At 42.5% G+C, this 21,670-nt stretch overlaps 1 protein-coding gene across 2 annotated transcripts in view; it reads right to left on the bottom strand.

Annotated features, from left to right (window-relative positions):
* Positions 1–241: 241 nt before the first annotated feature.
* Positions 242–21,670, bottom strand: part of HMGN3 (high mobility group nucleosomal binding domain 3) — a 32,974-nt gene continuing 11,545 nt past the window's right edge. The window contains exons 2-6 of one of the 2 annotated variants that reach the window (XM_027092013.1): positions 13,222–13,272; positions 7,224–7,253; positions 4,059–4,109; positions 2,702–2,774; positions 242–2,120 (exon numbers count right to left, since the gene is read on the bottom strand). In XM_027092013.1, the coding sequence (XP_026947814.1) occupies positions 2,107–2,120; positions 2,702–2,774; positions 4,059–4,109; positions 7,224–7,253; positions 13,222–13,272 (219 nt within the window). In that variant the 3' untranslated portion in view covers positions 242–2,106. Of the gene's footprint in view, positions 2,121–2,660; positions 2,775–4,058; positions 4,110–7,223; positions 7,254–13,221; positions 13,273–21,670 lie in introns of both variants that reach the window. The other variant, XM_027092001.1, reaches the window with a different exon arrangement.

The raw sequence follows: 21,670 nt of genomic DNA, 5'->3' as shown, positions 1-21,670 counted from the left end.
GCCCCTGTCCGGGAAGATCCCACATGCCACGGAGCGGCTGGGCCCGTAAGCCATGGCCGCTGAGCCTGCGCGTCCGGAGCCTGTGCTCCGCAACGGGGGAGGCCACAGCAGTGAGAGGTCCGCGTACTGCAAAAAAACAAACAAACAAAAAAAAACCAAGAATCACCTGTAGCACTTTTGTAACTTTTTAAAAAGTAAACCTATTAAGTTTATATTCCACTTCTGAACTGGAAGCTAGCCAGCAATGTACTTCAACTGTGTACTTACTGCACATTGAAAATATTTTTGTAGTGTTCACAGGATACCAGCTATTTTTCTTTGGGGCAAAAGTGGTTTTTGGCATATCTAACACCCGTGAGTTAAGGCACATTTCATAATCAGAAGCCAAAGAAACTATAAATGAGATTATTCTGTATATAACATGGTTGATATCTGCAGTAGATTAACGACAAACTTGGGACACTGACACAGGTTTAAGTTCTGAGCCCCAAAATATACACTGGAGGAGGGAACTTGTTTTTGTTGATAACAAGAGAAATGCATGGAAGCCCCGAGAAACAACAGCCTTTCTGCGAGTCCCTGAGCAGCACAGGCAGTTACTAGTCTCCATTTTAAAAGATTCAAATCTTCATCTAAGAGGAATCTGCAGATTTCAGCTTTTCTGGGGTGTTCATGCAGTTACCCAACTTCTTCAGGAATGCAAACAGACAAACAAAATTACATTTAAAAAACAGCTCCTATGCTCCACTGTCCTTCCAGAAACAGAAGGACACTGTGATGATGGTAGTAGGAGGTGAGGCCTCTGGGAAGAGCTTAAGTCATGAGGCTGGAACCTCATGAATGGCATTAGTGCTCTTATAAAAGACAGAGATCCCCAGCCCCTTCCCCGATATGAGGACACAGGGAGAAGTCTGAGACCTGAAGAGGGTCCTCACCTGACTATGTTGACGCCTGATCTCAAGACTCCCAGCCTCCAGAACCGTGAGCAAGAAATTTCTGCTGTTTATAAGATGCCCAGCCTGGTGTTATAGCAGCCCAAACAGACTTAAGGAACAGTATTCACGAGACCAGGTTCAAGTCCCAATTTTTCTCTTTCCTGTGGGCCTGAAGTAAGGTACATACTCTCCTATTTCTTTCTGACAATACCTAGGCCAAGTCCTTTCCTATGTTGACACAAGGCTGAAATGTGGTCACATGGGTATAAAGTGCTTTCAAAACTGTGAAGTCCTCAACCAATGGGAAAATATTTTAATACGAATGTGTAACTTCGTATTATTTTGAAGGTGGGAACATTTTCAAGGATGAGTCCAAGTTTATGGTTTTTCACTGTTCCGGTTTAGCAGAATGCTATCCTATTGACAAGGACTTCAATAAAATAGTGTTGTATTAAGTTTTATTATATGGTGACCACTGTGGGCCACTTCTGGTATAAAGGATATTAGACGTAATTCTTCTACGCTGGCACTCATAGATGATTTTATTAAAATAACATTTTTAAAGGGCAGAAAATTAAGAAACAATCCTACTTGACTTATTCGAGAGACCATCACAGAACAGACTGTAGAAATTCTTTACATCTTCTGCAACAAAAAAATGAAACACTGCCTAAATTTAGCAAAGACACTACTAAGAGGCAGGTATTTTGCAGGCAGGAAAACCTTTTATTTTAAACCACAAATAGTCAGCAGGTGGCCACAACTATCCACGTTTCATTAAAATCACATAAAACCTAGGTACAAAAGCACCACTGATTATTGCTCTAGAAAAACTGCATGAAAAAATTCAAATACACACAGTAAAAACACCACAGTATGCACAGGACTAAATTTTTAAAGCAAGTGCATGGAATGCTGAATCAATTTTACAGACAGCTTCCAATATTAAATTGGTATTTATTTTACTCAAGGATGACGGAAATTTCCAAAAAGCATGACTACAAGAAGGTAAAATGTCCATCCTTATATATTTTTGTATGCCAACTAGTAGAGTCCTAAAAAATTAGCATTTACAAAATACTCGGTAAAAATAGCTTTTAAAAGTTGTCCCAAGAGGTACATAAAATCAACCCCAATTTTCATGACAATTCATTCTCCCTCGTTTACAGATTCAGTTTTCTGTGCCTGTGGAGAAAGAACGGAAGACAAAAAAGATAGAGTTACTATTAAAACAACTATAAGCCAAAGAAGATTCTACCCCACCGACACACACACTTCGGAACATCTGTTTTTTAGCAGCTCTACTGCAAAACCGACTTCAACTCTGGGTGTAATACAGACAAGGCAGGAAAATAGGACACAAACGCTTGGCTGCCTTTATTGCTTTCTGCTTTGCAAACGACCACGGAAGCTTTACCTGTGAGCTCCCTCGGTTCACGATAAAAAGAACACCACACTACTATCTGATGCTAGTCACTGCAAACGTGCGGAATTTTCTACTGTACCCTTAACTCTCACTGTTTCAATCTGCCCCTTTACTGACAGTGTGCTGGGTGGGGTACCTCTGGAGGCTGAGACATTAACAGTTGAGCGAGAGATGTGGATCTGCAATAACATTACAGGCAATAAAGAGAGACGTTATGAACATGCGGTCGCCGGCTGAAGGATCGAGCAATTGCTTTCAAGACACTGATTCAATCAGCGGGAGGTATTTCGGGAAAGTACCTCTTCTGCTTTAGTGTCACCGTTTTCAGATGGTGCAGTACCTTCCTTTCCAGCTTCTTGCTTTTCCTCCTTCTCCCCTTTCGCACCTTTGTTAACCTTTGTTGCCAGTTCTTTCTAACAGGGGATCAAAGCACAGGGAAACAGAGTGTGTTAGACACGGTGTGATGTTGTGCAAACTCAGCCGGCCTCCGTCCAAGCACAGGGGGAAACACGAGCAAGGCCAATGTGGTGGCTTTCAGGGGAAAATGGAAACCCGGTTCCCCTGAGCTCTGAGTGAGTTCCACTGAGGCTCCATGAACATGTAACACGCGGCTTAGAAAATCCAGTGGACTTTGATTTCCCCTCGTGTGTGTCTTTGGAGAGCACTGTCTCTTGCTAAAGTGAGAAGTGGCTCTGCCATGGGGAAGTAGCAGCAGGGGGACGTGGTGAAGCCGGGGCAGACCCAGCAAGAGGAACACTGCGCATGGGGACCTGGGGCTTAAGTGACAAGAAAGCTGAGAAAGCGCTTAAAAGGAAGGCCCAGAGGAAGAAAAATTCCTGATTTTAAGACCAAGCTGGGACTTCCCTGGCGGTCCAGTGGTTAAGACTCTGCGCTTCCACTGCAGGGGGCACGGGTTCGATCCCTGGTCAGGGAACTAAGATCCCACAAGCTGTGCCGGCGCGGCCAAAAAGTAAAAAAAATAAAAAGAACCAAGCCACAGAAATGAGTTCCGCTTCCGAACTGCCTACTCATACCATGATACATACACATCGTTTCAAAAAATTCACAGCAAGGGACGACGCTCTGGAGGGCAGGGTACAGAAAGGCCATTTGGGGGTAAATTTCTTCATAGTTCTGTGCCGCAGTTTCCTCATCTGCCAAACGGGATACGTGTATCTACCTCAGTGGGGCTGACGGGAGGGTCTATGCATAGGATAAGCACCACGTAACTGTTTGCCGGTATTAATTATCTGCTGGTATTGACTATTATAGGAATTATTATTAGTCCTCAGACTGACCTCCTCAGATCAGTTACGTGAAGTCAGAAGCCCCTCCCCACGCCTCCAGCTGTTGGCAGCAGTGTCGCCCGGGCCCGGGCTCACCCCTTCTGAGCCCCACCTGAACGGCATGTTCTCGAGGCAGCTACCAAACCCCGCCTTGGACATGAGGCTTCTCACGCCAACACGCTCTGACCTCCTTCGCTTTACGGACCAAACGGAAAACACACTCCCAGTGAAACATAAAGTTTGTGCTCTCTGCCTTCGGAGAAAGCCTGTCTGTAGCTGGTGGAAGTTTTCCAGTCTGTACGTTGAGCCTGGATCATAAAATGTCCTCGTGCCTCGGATGACTCTGGGATATGGGATTTTAATTTATTCACTGCTGAAAAAGCCAAAGTGGGGCGGGGGACCACCTCTTACCTTAGCAGATGTTTTTCTTGGTTTAGGTTCAGGTTTTGGTGGAGCTGGTTTCTGCAAAGACAAATTAAGTTATACAAATACTGAAAAAAGACAACCCTCGGCACCAAAAGGAACAGCGACAAGACTGCTAAAGACAGTCCATTTTGCCTATGATGTTCATTTCAAAAAAATATGTCGTCCTATTTTCAGCATCAGGTAGCAGCAAAAAGACCTCCACATTTCATAACTATTTTCATCCTGGGTTCTCAAGTGAATGGCAGGTGAGATCTGAAAGCCAACTATTCCCCGGGCCAGAACAGCTCTCTGGGAACAGATTTAAGCTTCTGTGTCCCATGTCTCTGTATTTCCTTTTATCACAACACAGCAGCAAGAGGAACGACTCAGGCCCTTGGCCAAATGACTCGGTGAATTCAGGGACACCGGCCTCCCGAACAGTCTAGAAATCCTAGCACCATCACAGGCAAAAGCCCATTGGGAATAAGAGAGCTGCCCGTGAAGTGTTCCAAAGCCAGTTCCAAATCCTCCCACCTCCGATGCAGGTTTCAAGCGCTTGTTGAAGGCTGAGCTTCTTCCTACTTTCCTCTTCCAAGGCCAGCTCAAGGTGAGGAGACTCTCCTGCCCATCCAGACCCTGGGCTCATTTGTCCCTAGAGCTTGTTATTAAGAACACAATTATAATGATACAATGTCCACTGTTAGCTCCCGAAGTTCAAGATCTTTCACAGACCCTATTAGCCAAAGAGCCCAGCGGGCACCTCTTTTTCTCTTGCCTCGTGTGGCTCTCCCCACTCCTGGGAGCAGTGCCCACCTGTCCCGTGGCCCCAGGCCCCTTCACGCAGGGCTTCAGCCCGGCTGCTTCCTAGGGGTCTGAGATGGGCACATGGGGATACCACGGAAGTGTAAACCTCTGGTTTTCTATAGCTACCTTAGGGCAAATATTTCTCTCGTTGAGTTAGGAAAAAATTACACTTCTTTCCTGGCACCAGGGAGAATGGTTTTTAAATAGAGAACACTGCCCAGAGTCCCCCTCTGCCCCCACGTGGAGAAAAAAACACATGTTCCTCCCCAATACCTCCAGATGTTCAGGATCATATAGAACCTGGCCCTTTCCATTAAGGGCATAAACTGAAATTGTAGTCAGTTCAGTTCTGGAAGATTGATCATTGGACACGACCTCTCAAATAAAAAAAGAAAGTGGAGGGCTTCCCTGGTGGCGCAGTGGTTGAGAGTCCGCCTGCCGATGCAGGGGACGTGGGTTCGTGCCCCGGTCTGGGAAGATCCCACATGCCGCGGAGCGGCTGGGCCCATGAGCCATGGCCGCTGAGCCTGCGCATCTGTTCCGCAACGGGAGAGGCCACAACAGTGAGAGGCCCGCGTACCGCAAAAAAAAAAAAAAGAAAGTGGAGCTTGAAAAGTAGGGACTATTTTCCTTAACATTCTGACCACTGTATATTTGTACCTTGCTCCCCACATCTATCAGCTTGCATGGCTCCTAAATTTTCAGGATTAAAAAAATTTTATTTTGGGCTTTGATATAGTGTATTAACATGCCCTTGTTTTCTCAATTTACAGCAAATGATGTCCTTTCATATTATTTTCTGTTAAGACAGACCTTTCCCCCAAACTCAGCATTCGTGTTTTGATGGGACAGGAAATGATGAGGTTTTGTAGTCTGTAATCCCACTGGCTTCCAAGGAGGCTCTGCGTCAGCACCATGGGCAACGATGTCAGTGGAAGGTATTATATTGCTGGTCCCTGGTGTTCAGGAAACGCCTTATTTTAAAATTTGGCTTTTGACTTCCATGATCTACCCCCTTGAAAGGCTAGATATCCATGGAATACAATGGCTTTCAGTATAATCTACAGTGAAATCTACAAAAGAGTTAAAACTTAACTTCTCAACCACAGTGAAAATTATACCACTGGACAAGCACACCACCTTTGAGGGGTTCTGGCAGAATCTGGATTAACTGGGTACACACACGACCACACCTCCCAGGTCTTAACCTTCCCGGTAACTCTGACATTGCTTCCTACGTTGGGACTCATGTGAAACACTGGCTCAGCCAACCCAAACCTGGCTATACTTCTGAACTTGTGAATGGTCCCAGTACCTGCTTCTTTTTTTTTTTTTATTTCAATGTGTGAAACAAGTTTAGCAAAAATATATTGAGAAGAAAAGCCAGTAACTGCTATATATACTTTTTAATTTGTGAAACAAGTTTAGCAAAAATATATTGAGAAGAAAAGCCAGAAACTAGTATTTTTTTTTAAATTCAGAAACAAGTTTCCAATATCCATTTCAGCTTGGATTCCCTACACTGTGCCAGGCACAGGTGTGGGCTGAGGAGGGAATCCATGCTTCCCTGAAGGTCATAGTAGCTTGCAGCTCCCGGACTATCTAGTATCGGGATACGTGCCGTCAGCCAAGAGGTCAATGCCTTTCCCTCTGCGTGTCAGTGGGCAGTGCACATAAAGTAACCCAAGTCCTCCACCAGAGAGGCAGGCTGCCCTGTCTTGGCAGAAGGAGTACTGGTGCATGAGCAGGGCGGCAGGGATGAGTACTGGAGCCAGCCGGGAGCACAGCGTGGTGACAAGGGCTGAGGCACACTCCTGGCCAAGGCTCGCTCACACCAGCCGGTCCCAGCTTTAACGATCTTAACCCTTGTCCTTTCCCTGGGCCTGGCCCACAGAGGGAGACCCCAGGTGGCAGAGTGGAAATCGTTACTGTTTCAGATTCTCTAGTTCTGAAGTGAGGCTAGAGCCTATGGATTCAGACAACCTTCAGAACGTCCTGACTAAGGTATGAGTCACGGAGGGAGAACTGGAATTCTTGACTCCTTTAGCAGATCAGGTGTAGAATGGGAGGCTAGGACTTTGCTAACCTAATTCTCCATCTCAGGGACCCAGTGATATCAAACAGCTTCCTGGGCTTTGAACGCTTGCTAAACGGGCTGGCCACTGTTTTTCACCAACGTGTCTGATCAAGTGAGCTGCTGGCAACACCGGTCAAAGTTGCTAGAAATTCTGACCCAGGTTATTTCTAAAAAGGAAATAAAAAAAGCTCAAGGGAAACACCACCTTCATCTTCCTTTTGCTGCTTTGCTCTGGACCGAGGGAACGTGTATTCATAAGAGCTAACAACAACGGGGTCCAAAGTACTCACCGCTGACAACCTGGCAGACCGTCTGGTGGGCTACAAAGGAAACGAAAACAAAAAAACACATATGTTTTGGTGATTATACACAACCAAGTTGAGTTTTAAAAACTCATTCTTACTGTCTTACTTTGTTGAAAGAATAGAATGCAGGAGTCCCATTACCCTCCCCAGGTGAGCACAGTGAAACATACCCCCAAGTGCCCTGGGCACTGGAATATTCCAGAGGACGTGTTCCTAAAGAGGTGTAGGCTCACGGTTCAAAGAAATGGCCTTTTGCAGTAGAGGGTGGGGTGGACAAGGAAAAGGCAAAGAAGACACATTTAGGCTCCGACCCAAACTTTTGTGATAAAACTGGCAACAGGGGCACGGAGGTGCTATTTAAGAACCAGTCCAGTCTGACTCTTGCTCCTTACAAATGGAACTAAAGCTTATAAATTAATACTAAACGAGACTTATATAATTGTGCAGAAACCGAAATAGCAGGAGTCCCCTCCCTGGTTACTACATTAGAAAAGAGAATGACTCCAAATCTTAGGCAGTTAACAAGCAAGGCTTCCTTTTACCTGTAACAAAATAAACACATTTATCTATCTACGAAATGCACACGTTGAAAGATGTAAATAATCATTTTAATAATCTCATCTTTTCATTTAGAAGTTTACAAATTTAGAGAAACTGGGTTGAGGTGGGTATTTTTCAAGGAAATCTTTTCTTCAAGGATTGGTGCAAGTTAACAGCAAACGACATGGCAAAGAAAATTTCTAAGAGCAGAACCGTTCTAGGCATTTCAGAAACACGCGTATAGAATTGATATTCTACTTCCCACCAGCAAAAGATGGCTCCCCGAGGGATTTCACTTTCTAAAAGTACAACTGCCTTTCTTTAAAAGTGTTCCGGAAGCAAATACTCCACACTTTCTGCCTGTTTTGTTCACTGCTCTATCTCCAGTAGAATAGTGTACCACCTAACATACAGTGGATATGCAAGAATACTGGCTGAAAAAAATAAACTCAAGCTTTTCCCTAATTTGCTGCCTTAGGCAGACTTAGCCTCATTACAAGAGCTGAAATGTCTCAAATAATCTTTTAAGGGGGTCAGCAGGAGCCTGGCTCAGGATTGCAAGGAATCATGGAATTCTCTTGTCAGTCTAGGTCAGCTGGTCAAGGCCAAAGTCAAAGAAATGTTTCTTGCCATCTCCACATCGAAGAACTTTCTCGCTGAAAATAGCTAGAGGAAGCTAAAGTCATCTTTCTTTAAACTACAGAAGGAAATGAAAGGCCAGAGCCTTCTGGAATAATTTTAACCTTGGGGTCGTGTGCAAAGCTGAGCTGGACTTCAGGCTGGTAGGCAGAACGTGCCGACTCGGGGAGGCTGCGCAGGCTACGTGTCGGCTGTGACGCGTCACTGCAGGGGTAAGGGGTGCACAGTATGGGGGCCTGGACCAGATACTCCATGGGAATCACCACGGCGTCTACTGGATCATCATGGGATAATTGGAAGCAATAACCATGCTGGGAACCAGAACCCAAATCCCGTAGTGCCTTTCCCAGGCTGGTTCATTGCAGGTGCTGGGTATCCCCGAAGAAGAGGCAGCATTATCACTTAAACCGGGCAGCAAGTGGGTAATCTGTGCTTCTTCAGTATGCTTTCTGGGCATGCTGGAGAGCATCCTCCAATTACCAACCAGAGCTCAGCTTAACGCTTCTGTGTGGCTTCAAGAACCGCCCACACCGCCTCAAGAGGAAAGTGCAGCCGGCAGAGGAGTGCTCAGAAAGACGCCCTCTGAGAGGAAAATCGGCGGCCTCTCTGCTAAAGGGGGTTGAACAGGTCTTGTCTGAATCCCCCCGCCCCCACTTGGTGTCGCCCTGCGTGTGCCCGGTTGGCCTTCCTATCTGTACCCCATCTGCACAGGACCCCCTTCTCTTGCACTTCTGTAGCGGGAGCCCTCAGTAAAACGTGGAGGTGAATGGAGTGGTCAGACACGCCAGACATGCAAGTGTGAGCCTGCAGGGTGCAATGCCAAGACCACTCCTCACTAACCATCCAGTTTGGAGCCTGAAAAGCGGCCAACAGGTTAACCATTACTTACAAGGGCTCCCCTATCCACCAACAAGCTGTCCTGAATAAGATCTCATTGAAGCGAAGCCAAATCCTCTGAAAAATCCCCCCCCCCCACCCCCGGCCCCCCCCCCCCCCCCCCCCCCCCCCCCCCGGGATTTCCAGAGAGACTTCCAACCAAGCCCCACTCTGCAGGGCCTGCAAGCTGTTCCGATCCAAAAGACTCGCTACCTTTTCATAATTCAGGTCGAGTACAAGAGTTCCAAAATAAAAAGCCTAGGAAATTAATGCAAAAACAGAGTTTGCCTTTCTAGGCTGTCTAAACCAAGCCGTCTCTAAAAACCACGTTTTACTGTAAAATGATTTTATGACTTCCTGCTAATATTTACCAGCTCTTCTTTCTATGCTAAAAAAAAAGAGACTTCTCTTAAACGTTCCTTTTCGGTAACCATCCTAAGAGATTTTCTTTTTCACTGCAGACACAGGAGGCTGAAACGATCCTCCACTCACAGTCAGCAGTACTGATTATGCACCCAGTGTATACACCTTCCTGGAACGTTTCATCAGCTTTCACAAGCCTTCCAATCTATAAATGATTGGACCATATATGCCAGATATAAAATAGACCAGACTGCTCTCTTTCCCTCTTTCAAACACTAGAATTCAAAGTATTCATTTAAGACTCAGGCTGTGGGGCAGAACTACTATGAAAAAAAAGATAAGAATTTCTCCTGAGAAACAACAAGGATTTACTGTAGCGCACAGGGAACTATATTCAATATCCTGTAATAAACTACAATGGAAATGAATTTAAAGAAAAGAATACAGATATATACATATATGTGTATAACCGAATCACTTTGTATGCACCTGAAACTAACACAATACTGTAAATCAACTATACTTCAATTTAAAAAAAAAAAAGAGAGAATTTCTCTCCATCTGTTGACTGTGAGTCCTCAGGAAAAGTGGCCAAAAGAGCAGTTCTAAGGGAAAAGAGGAAGGTTTTTAGAATGACAGATCGCTAAAAGTTACAGAAACAATGTGAGGGTTTGTCACTGTGGTACACAGGTGCTGGGCACTATGGTATTATTCAGTAAGCATTTATTGATTACCTGGTAATTCCCCGGGCTGGAGAAAATTACAGTGAAGGCTACTATGAAAGACGTGGAGTCTTTCACTTTAATGTCCTGGTTGCAAAAGCAACATAGAAGTCTAATCTCAATATGACAAAATTCCCTGGGCGGGGCTAGATGCAAGTAGAATCACTGGACTTTGCTGAATACTGCTTGAAACATATGGGCTATTCCATTGGAATTCAGAAGCATATTTATTTTTATGAGATTTCTTAATGCTTCTGATCTGCACCATGTACCAAGCAAAGCCCACAAGTCAAGTTGCTTTTAACTTTCAAAACCAAATGAAGAGCTAATTAGAATTTCCCTTCTTTGCAAAACTGGGAAGTGGGGCAAGAAAGACGTGTATCAGGGCTTTGGCTGGAGAATGAAGACAGAGAAAAGGCACTGGGTGATCAGATTTTTTTTTTTTTTTTTGGCTGTGTCCTGCGGCACGCGGGATCTTACTTCCCTGACCAGGCATCGAACCCATGCCCCCTGCATCGGGAGTGCGGAGTCTTAACTACTGGAACGCCAGGGAAGTCCCATGACCAGATTTTTATGATGACCCCCAAAGGGGCTTGAGGATAGGGGATTTTGAGTCAGAAGATGCAGACGTCTTTCCTGATTCTGCAATTTACAAGTTGTGACACCTGGGAAAAATCACGTATTTCTCTGCGTACCTTGTTTGCTCTCTTCAAATGGGGATAATAACTCCCACGTGTTGACCAAAACAGCGCTTCTCTGACATAAATTACTCTCTCTCATTGCTTTCTTTTTCTTCATAGCAAATTTTCAGTCACTTTTTATTTACTGTCTCTTTCCCCCTACTACAACGGAAGCTCCATGAAGGCAGAGACTTTTGCTCCTTTTGCTCACTGTGGAATCTGTGCAGCCAGGTGCGTTCACGCGCTCCCTACATTTTTTTGTTTGCTTTGGTTGGAATGTCTCTCTGAAAATGCTGAAAGGCTCTCTGCCCTCATTCCAGGGTGATTTTAAGGATCAGATCAAACAATGGAGGTGAAAGGGCTTTGAAAGCTGCCCAGTGTAATGACTGTAGCATATTCTTTTGGTCATTTATCGTCCGGATACTATACTCTGCACTATGCCCTTCAAATATCATGGCGTGGAAGATGATTTTCAAAAGGGGATCCCCCTTTGTAACTGATATCTATTGGCTGTAGCCTAGGCTGTGCACACTCATGACTAGAAAATTCAGTCACTTCACTGGGGGAAAAAAAATCAATCAATATACGGTCAGACAGTTCTTACCCCAAAGCAACACCAACTAACTGACCTTGTCCGTTTTCAAACAACTATGTTGGTGTCCTGAAGGCAAATCACAAGTTTTAATCTGGTGTTGGCTTAACGGACAGGAAAAGAGTCTTTTCTAGGAATGACTTTTGTTAGCAATAAGGTAATACATGTAATCAGATAAAATATTAGAAGTAATAATGTAAAAATATAATAAAAATTCTGGGGTATAAAAGAATATGCATAAGACAGGTGTGTAAGCAAAAATCTTTTACATATATTCCAACCAGCTTGATGGTTTTCAGTGTGGAAGGGAGGGAAAGGCTGTTTTCACTACCCAAGACCTGCTGTGTGTAATGGTTTCTAGGTTTTCTGACTGTCAAATCAACTTAAATAGCGGTCCCTGAGGAGAAACCCAAATGCATTTTGTGCCCCAATCTAAAAACATTAAGGGGGTACTACACTTAGCCAACTGTCCTACAAATTGTATTTTGCCATTTTCAAGAAAATTCAAGCACTTGAACTTTGGTATGATAACATTTTTCGGTTGGTTCTAAGCATTTGTTTAGTGACCTTACTTTGGATCACCAACTTCACCTCCCAAACTCTATGTTAGACACTGACTACTGGGTAAATGGATGGTGGGGACTTGGCTATCGGCAGTTCTGTTTGTTTTGCTTTTAAATGATTTCTTTACAGATTCCGTTAAAGATTTTCCATTCGGCAGAACGAACTTCCTTGTACAAATCGTGTGTAGGGGTTTTGCTATCATGACAACCTCTGAATTATTAACACAGTATGAGTCACCCAATCAAAGAAACCGTAACTAGATATTGTTTTTGTCTCTCCCATGACCCCTTTTAGGTTATAAGTTCAAGGATTCCACACACTGTAAAGCTCTGTGCAAAAGGGAATGGCTGTCATCACAATTACCATCTCACTGGCTGCTTTTTTAGCTCATCTCCTTTTAGAAGTTCACGATAGGACCACGGAAGGTCAAATGCAAGCACCTCTTCCTAGCTTTCTGGAGATTTCTGTATTTTATACAGAGCTTCTTTGACTTATTGTCTAACTATCCCAAACCCTAAGAATTTTCCTGATTAAAAAAAAACTTTAATATTTTGACATTTTATGTATCCTTCATAGTTTTTGACTTTAGAGATGACTCCTTTTAGGCAAATATTCAGAACCCAAAAAGTAATCTATAGTTCACTCACCGGAGCAGAGAATTTATTAAATCAAGTCTTTCATTTCCTTGCTGTGAAAGGCCGACTTTGTTCTCCTTGATGAATTTACCTATTATCTCGCTCCTTGCCCAGAAGGAATTCTCAGTATCCCTTTTAACAGACAGCAGCGCCAACAGGTAGAAACATAAACAACATAGCAAGTGGAAAATGCCTCATGAGTGCCCCTAACTGAAATCTATCCAGGCTAAGAGAGGCTACACAGCCACACTTTTATCTCTGGTTTATGTCGTCTCAACAATCTGGTTTCGAAGAGTATTCATTCAGATGTAGACCATCATAATGATATTAAAAATTCCAGTTAATAATACAGGATTTCAAAGATACACTCACCTCCTGTTTAGTTACTTTGGAGCCATCCTTGCCCTCTGGGTTTTCTGGAGACTAGAAAGAAAGAATTTCGGTGAATTGTATTTAAATTGGAAAATGCATATTAAAAGACCACATAAGCCAACGATATTCTGCAGGGAAAAGTAAGTTTGTAAGAGGATATGTTTCACACACTTTCACACACACACACACACACACACACACACGCACACACACACACACACTGCATTTATCTGCATAACTGCTCTAAGATTATACCAGGAAGTACTGCAAGAACTGATCTGAGCCCGTTCTCAATGCACATTCACTCTAAGGAATTTTCATCGATCTCTTGCTGCGCGGTAAAGAACAGCGACCCAGCAGTCAGCAGCAGGGGTGCCTGGGACCCAACACATGTTCCAGTCACTTTGTTTCCCTAAGGTGAGAGCAGGGAAAACCTAACCCAAGCGCAAAAGCGTACTTTCACCCCATACTCGCCTAGCTTTGATTTCTAGCCCATTTCTTGATACGACTTGATACATTTATCGTGAGTTCCTATTTTTCCATCGTCAGCTCCAGGCTCTCTCCCACACTCCCAGCCTCGGTAGGATGGCCCAGCGCCCGGCCACGCCAGCCGATTTCTTTCCTGATTTTGATCCATCCCCCGCCCCCCGGGGGGAGGCACCCTCCCACTCTCACGACAGCTCAAACCTGACTCCCAACGGGGGAAATACACTTACATTTATGAGACACATCAATTATCCCAATATATTTTTATTGGCTAAAGACAATAAATAAGATAAAAACTATTCAACTAATTAGAAAATTAAAACTATTTAACACAAGATAGGAACGGAGTTCCCAGGGTGAAAACATACAAAGAGCAAATGACATTTGGCACAAATGTTTCGCTTGGGAAAATAAAGCAGCTATGCGGTAACGCCTCATCTGATAAAATGAGAAAAACATTCAAACCCCACTGTTTGCTGGGGTTGGTGACACTGTAAATTAATATAATATTTTCAGAGAACATCCTGGCAATATGAAAAAGACACTTAGGACTAATCATATAATGACCCAGTAATTCCAATTTTGGCATGAAGACTCAAAGAAAGAGACTTTGTAAAAATACGGTTTTGTTTGTACTGTTTCTAATATGAAATAACTAGAAACAACTCACATGATCAATAAATAACAGAGAAATATTTAAATAAACGATATAATTACTAATGCAATGCGATTAAAAATAGTTAGGCTATGTGACTACATGGAAAGTCCACATAAAGTTAAGGCTAAATTTAAACACTTAGATTATAGGGAAATCCCTGGTGGTCCAGTGGTTAGGACTCTGTGCTTTCACTGCCAAGGGCCCGGGTTCGATCCCCGGTCAGGGAACTAAGGTCACACAGCACAGCCAAAGAAAATAAACACTTAGATTATAAAGTAATATGTAAAACATAGGTCAGAAGTAGATAAAGACTTTGAGAAAGACAAAAGCTTTTCTTCAAGACACAGTAAACCTTCTCTTCTTCCCTGGGGCTGCCTGTTACCCACTGTTACCCACCGTCTACCGATTCATCTCTCTTCAGAACCTCCCAGATCCATGGAGCTCTCTCCTGTTTCTCAAATCAACCAATTATTTTTCCCTCATCCATGGAATCTTCTCTATCATCAAGGAAAACAAAGCTTCTCTTTTCTTTCTTTCTTTTTTTTTTAAATTGTGTTAAATTTCTTGGTGCAAATTTCTATTTATTTATTTATTATTTTTTGGCCATGCTGCATGGCATGCAGGATCCTAGTTCCCTAACCAGGGATCAAACCCGTGCCCCCTGCAGTGGAAGCTCAGAGTCTTAACCACTGGACTGGTGGCGGGGGACGGGGTGGAGTCCCAGAACTTCTCTTTTCTGTCCCCACTCTCTTGCAAAGAATGTCTGGCTCACAGATCTCATGCTATATCAGCCAGCTGAGTTAGAGACAGAAAAATCTTAGAAAATCGAATCCCTAGGTGAGCCATTTGGCTTTGCTCATTTCCACGGTTACAAACTTGACCCTTCTGGCCACAAACCAGATCCTCTGTTGTCTAAAGTGCTGGGCTCTCATTCTCACTTATCAGGCCACTCAGTAGATGCAATCTGGGGTACCCTCCAGCTGTAACTGATAGGCTTTTAAAGAAGCACCACACGGCTACTACTGATGTTACCTGACATTAAAAGATTTGCTTAAACGGATGCTAGTGACATTACGTTCAATATTCTTCTAGGCAGTGGATTTGTGACAGCAATATGACTGAAAGATCACTCTCTAAACACTGACCTAACAATGTTTGGATTGGATGCAAATTATTGAAAAAGAGAAACTTGGAAAGACCCCACCAAAAAAGCAGGTGTAACTGAAAATGTTAATACTTTCAGATGCATGAACGAATGAACCTAAGACTGGAGAGGGGAAGAGATACAACTCCAGCAAAGCTCAACCTCTCCATAAGAGCATTCTATGAACAAGCACATAGAAAACTGCAAGTCAGGAACGACCCAAGTGACCTTCACCCTGGGATCAGTGGGGTACGGTGGCACACATGCAGGTCAAGACACTGGCTTCAGTCGTGGCTCTCTACCTAGGAGACGTGTGATCTGGGGCAGTGAGTTCATCACTGTGGTCAGTCTCTTCATCTGATAGATGATAATGACATCTAACTCAGAGGGTCATGTTTATGTTCAAGCCAGATGTTGGGGAGAGCATTTCAGACTGAATCGCTATACAGATGTTGTACAACAAAATATATGTCTCCTGAATTATCAAATATGATATATCATATTGAACAGGGCCTTGAGGTTGAGCACATTTCCTTATAACCAGAGTCCCTGCAACCTTGTCGTCTGTTTTTTGTTACACAGAGTAACAGGTACACGATTTCGGAAAGACCTACCGTTTCCGGCTGTCTTATCACACACTCTGTCCACCGTTAACACTTAGCCATGAGGCTGGAGAGAGCAGGAGATCATGGTATGAAGGGATTAAAAGAGAAGCCCGAAGATTTTGTCCCAAGGGATCTTGAGGAATAAAAACAAAGAAAAGGGAGAAATGAGGCTTGGGGGTGTACATAGATGATCTCAGATGTACTTCAACCACCTTGTGGGCTGACGGGAAGGTAAGTGAGTTAGACGGGATGTGGGGAATTCCAAGGCAGAGGGGTCTTGCCCCACTCCCCCAGACAGGGCAGGCTTATGCTAATCCAGTTGGAACCCACAATGGTCAAAAGGGCAGAGAACCATGGTCTAACCAAAAGATCTCATTCACATATCTGAGGCTCCTTCAGCACCCAAGTAGATGGGGACCGAGCTGAGAGCCAGCAAGGGGTGGGGGACACACGTGGTGGCCTGATGGAAGGCAGAGCAGGGATTCTGGGGGAGTCAGAAGCACCACTGAGAGATGATCTGAGGGCAAGTTGGCAGGCAGATGGATCACTGAACACCTGGTGACCCAATGGAGACCCAAAGTCAGCCAAGAGCATGAAATTTGGCAAAAATCAACAGGTAGTTGACCTTTTTAAAATTACAAGTTCTGAAAATTAAAGTAGGCTCATTGAAATAAAAAACCTCAAAACATAAACTCTAGACCAGGGACAGTAGAAGAAATAATGAATTGTCACGGACTGCTGAGGAATTAGCCCAGAATGTAGGAAAGAGCAATAAAGAGGTAATATGAAAGAGAGGTTAGGAGACATGGTGGCTAACTGCGAGGTTCCACCTGTATCTCATAGACATTCAGAAGCAGAGCACAGAGATACTAACAAAGGCATAATGGGTGAGAACTTTCCTAAACTGAAGTCATGAATCTCCAGATGGGAAACTCACACCAAGGAACAAACTGGAAACAAAACAAAGCAAACAGATACAATGAGACATAATAAAACTACAGAAGGTCAAGGAAAATGAGAAAAATCTTGAAAAGTTATCAGAATTAAAAGATGAACTATTTTCAAAGAATTACTTCTCAAGCATCTATAAATTATAAGAAACTACAAAGCAACGTTCAAGGAGTTGAGGAAAACTGTCAGCCTAGAATCCTGTACCCAGCTATCATTCTAGAGTGAAGGCAAAAATCAAGACATGTCAATACAAATACTAAGAGAGTTTACTACCAACAGAGCCTTTCTTTCAACAAGGATCTAGTACTAAATAATCAAATTCAGCGAAAAGAAAAGTGAATTAAGACGGAAGGAAAATATGTAAGAAAAAATGTATAAAATATATTGGCAAATCTAATTATTACCTGTAGATACTAATACGTATTTTTTGTGTGTTTAAAAATATTTCAGTAGAAATCCTAGATTAGTGTTGCCCTATAGAATTATAACACGTAATTTTAGATTTTCTAACAGCCACATGAAGAAAGTTAAAAGACATGGGTGAAATTAATTGTAATAATAGATTTTATTTAACTGAACATATCTGAAGTTTTATCATTTCAACATGTTATCAATATCCAAATTATTAATGAGATATTTCACAAATTTTCTTGGTACTAAATCTTTAAAACCTGGCATGTATTTTATACTTACAGCACACCTCCATTCAAATGTTAAGTTTTTACCAGGAGTACCTGACCCTCTAAATATGTTAGAGATCATAAAGTTTATAGTAGTTCCACATATCCAGGTTGTTGCAAACATATTTAAAATTTTCCATAACGGAATCTAATACCAGTTCTTAAATTTAAATTGATTAAAACTAAAATTTTAAAAACTCAGCTCATTCTTTCTCATTGGCTAATAGACTCATGAAGTTAATGGCTGCCATATTGGATGGCACAATTCTAGACAATAACAACCGCAAAAGATGAGAGGAGGGGGAACAGATCATCCTCACCCCCAGCATGGGAGGGTCCTGGTTTTGTTCTGGAGAATGATACTGACACAGAGTCATTTTAGACTCTGTTAAAACAAAATTTAAAGACAGGCATTAAAAATTTTAAGAAAATAAGTAAGATCTATAAACTTAAAAATCAGGAGAAGTGGAATAAGGCAAATTTTACAATCAAAGGCAGGGGAGAAAAAAGCAAACCAAAGGGAAACACATAATAAATAGAAACCACAAAATAAGTCATTAAAAAAGTCCAAATATATTAGTTATCATAATAAACCTAAAGAAATTATATTAATTCATTATAATGTCAAGTACCATAAGACATAGAACAATACAGGTATATGATTCCACTTTTACAAATTTTAAAACAAATCAATATTATGGATTTATATGTGATATATACATCATAAACATATAAAATCATGGACTGGAAGGATACACACCAAATTCATGATCATGCTTCTCTCCAGGGAGGCTGACAAGGGAAGGGAACCAAGGGGGTGTTCAGAACTTGATCTGTAACATTTTATTTTTAGAAAGATCTGAAGCAAATAGGATAAAAAAAGTTCAAATGTGTGAATTCTGAGTGATGGGTGAATAGGTATGTTATATTATTTCCTGAATTTTTCTGTACTTGAAACCCCCTAAAAAGATTACCAATATTAAGGGGGTAGGGGAGTGGAAGCAAAGCCCAGCTGGCAGTGCCACATCTACTCCCAACATAAATTCCATGACTATTAGTGCTTTCTGTATTCCTTTTTTTAAAAGTTATTTTCTTTATTTATTTTTATTATTTTTTTTGGCTAAGCCATGCGGCGTGCAGGATCTTAGCTCCCCAACCAGGGATCAAATCCATGCCCTCTGCAATGGAAGTGTGGAGTCTTAACCATTGGACCGCCAGGGAAGTCCCAGTGTTTTCTTAAATGGCTTATAAGTCTGGCCCACACACTGCCTCTTCCTTTTCTGTTCAAGACATACAATTCATAGTCATTTCATTTGTGCTGATATGAAGGAATCTGGAGCTGGGTAAAACAGGAAGCCAAGAGCATTACAAACGTGAATTCAGAACTGTCCCTCTTGGGTGAGTGTAGGATGAGAGACGGGCAGAGGGAGCCCGGCTTCCTTCAGCAGCTGACCAACTGCACTGTCTCCATTCTCCCATCTCACAAAGATGCCTGGGTCCTGCATCTGAAGACACGGAAATACACTGAAGGGGACACAACAGTCTTTCCTTAAGATAACTGTAGCAGCAGCCCTTCTCAGGAAATCAAGAAAAGAAAATTGGAATTTTCATTCTGTAGACCATCCACAGGAATCAACAGGACAAATTACCAACTGTTGAGCTTCTCCTGCTTCTCCTTCCCCTGGTAACAGTGGTTACCACCTTACACAGGGGCTCTTGTGGGGGCTCTTGTGGGGGTCGCTCTAAACTCAGGAAGGTATCAGAGAAGATGAGAAAATCCTTATAGCCTTCAACAGTTGCTTGGGAACAGCAAGCACTACATAGCCTTAGCCTCCAAGTTTGTCACTACAGAGAAAAACATTGAGGGTGTGTCAGGAAGCTAGGAACAAAAGACTAGTACCTCCTGGTGCCATATTTCTCAGCCACAGGAGAAAGAGCAGGGCTCAGGGTTCTCAGCAAAGAGTTCTGGACCTTGTATTAAAGTTCCAAATAGTCTTTACTGAAGTGTAGGCTCTCAGAGTTTTCCTTCTAAGATTTTAAGTGACAAGGGCTACTGCTTATAACTTAAGTGAATTTGTTGAGAGCCTAGAGTACCTATGAAATTCAAGTAACCATCTACCAGCAGCCATTGAACAAATCCAGTCTCAACTCCTGGGTCATCCATGCTGATGCACGAAAGCTGGGAGCAGACGTAACCCTGCAAACAAACCAACAACCACTTCTTTTCACCTGGGGAATGTATTACTTTGAGGGGACTTTTCTCTAACTTGCTGGTCAATATGTTTAAATTATTATTATTTTTCTTTACATTTTCTTTTAAAATCAATTTACATTTTCTGTTATAAACCTAAGGCTGGAGAAAAGAAGGCAGTCCAATAGTAAGCTGGTTAGACGAGGAGAAAACATTCTAGGACAAAAATCCAAACAACCTACCCCGAGAAAGACTGAAATGTGTCCATAACTAACTCTTTACTTTTCTGCTAAAGTTAACACATAAACACAACTACTTGATTAATTCCCCTCCACAAATGGAGGCACTGTCCAGGAAATTCTTATGAAGTTTTCCAAATACCAGGTACTTCCCTTAAACTCAAATATTCACATATTTGAATTTGACATATGAAACAGACACTGAAAATTTTATTCAAAGCCACAAGGACCATTGTTTAACATCAGCATGGCTGCTTTTCATTCATGCTGTAAGTATATGTTTGGGATCCTCCAATACTGCCTTGCTTTCTTTAAAATAACCCTTAAAAATCCAGCATTTAGGATTGAGAGATCACATGCAAAGGATTAATAATCAAACTGATATCAAATTTCATTCTTACCTCCTTCCTTGCTTGTGCCTATTAATTTCATCAACTTCTGTAAGCCCAAAGAGCTTATTAAGGCCATGAGGCTAGTATGTCTTCCCCAAATAAAATTTTGTTGTTCAAGATAAAAGTAACTGAGTAAGAACTCTGCTTTAGAAGGCTTTGGCTGAAATGATGTAAACAGCAACTCTTCTTTTCTGAGAGATACTTTTAGGGAAACTATCTCACACTGTACTCCATTACAAAAGATAACTGGAGGCAAAGAAAAAGCCCTCTTCAAGTATGTTCAGTGAACTTTTCTTATATAAATACACATAATTTAATACACATAAATACACATAATTTAATACACATAATTTAATAATGGAAGTATATCATTAATATGAAATAATTTAAAATATTTCACACATCTCTTTGGTCTGAGCTGCCTCTTTCATGACAGCTATCTCTTCCTCCCTGTTGTGTGAATGGGATCGTGGGTGAAGGTCCCAGCTGAGGTCCGAAGCCTGACCCCAGTCTGGCTTGTATCTTATGTCCCTGGGCCTGAGTTTCTTCATGAGGAAAACGAAGAGGATGGACCTGAAGCTCTCACTTGCCTGACTTTGTGAGATGCTCGTGTACATACTAATCACATTATGTAAGTGTCTAGGACAGAGATGCCAGGTATGGGAGTCTTAGAAAAGGACATGAGAACAGACCCAAAGGAATGACCATAATCTCAGTAAACATGGATTCTGTACTGCATTCATGTGCAAGACAATGATCTGAATGAGTTCATCTCCTCATTACAATCCTGTGAGGTTGGTAAACAGTATCATGTCTATTGTATAAATGTGGAATTGAAGCCAGAGAGGTTAGGTAATCTTGCATCTTGCAAGATAACCTAGCATCTTGCCCAAGATGACCCAGCTGGTAATCTTGCTGGTCAGTGGAAGAGCTGTGATTCAGAGCCAGGGAGGCTGGCTCAGGTTCACGACTCATCCACTACACCACTCTAAGTCGTTTCTGCTGGCTTTCCCAATTTCAAAACTGTGTGCAGATCTGGGATGCTAGGAGAGCAAAGCGCTTCCAGGGTGGGAAACATCTTAACCTGTAGACCCAGCCAAGCA

The sequence above is a fragment of the Aethalodelphis obliquidens genome, unplaced genomic scaffold (assembly GCF_003676395.1).
Source record: "Aethalodelphis obliquidens isolate GAN/ISIS:26980383/991018 unplaced genomic scaffold, ASM367639v1 scaffold3, whole genome shotgun sequence".
Lineage (NCBI taxonomy): Eukaryota > Metazoa > Chordata > Mammalia > Artiodactyla > Delphinidae > Aethalodelphis > Aethalodelphis obliquidens.
Note: the sequence above shows the minus strand (reverse complement) of the source record. Positions and strands in the feature narration are given on the sequence as shown.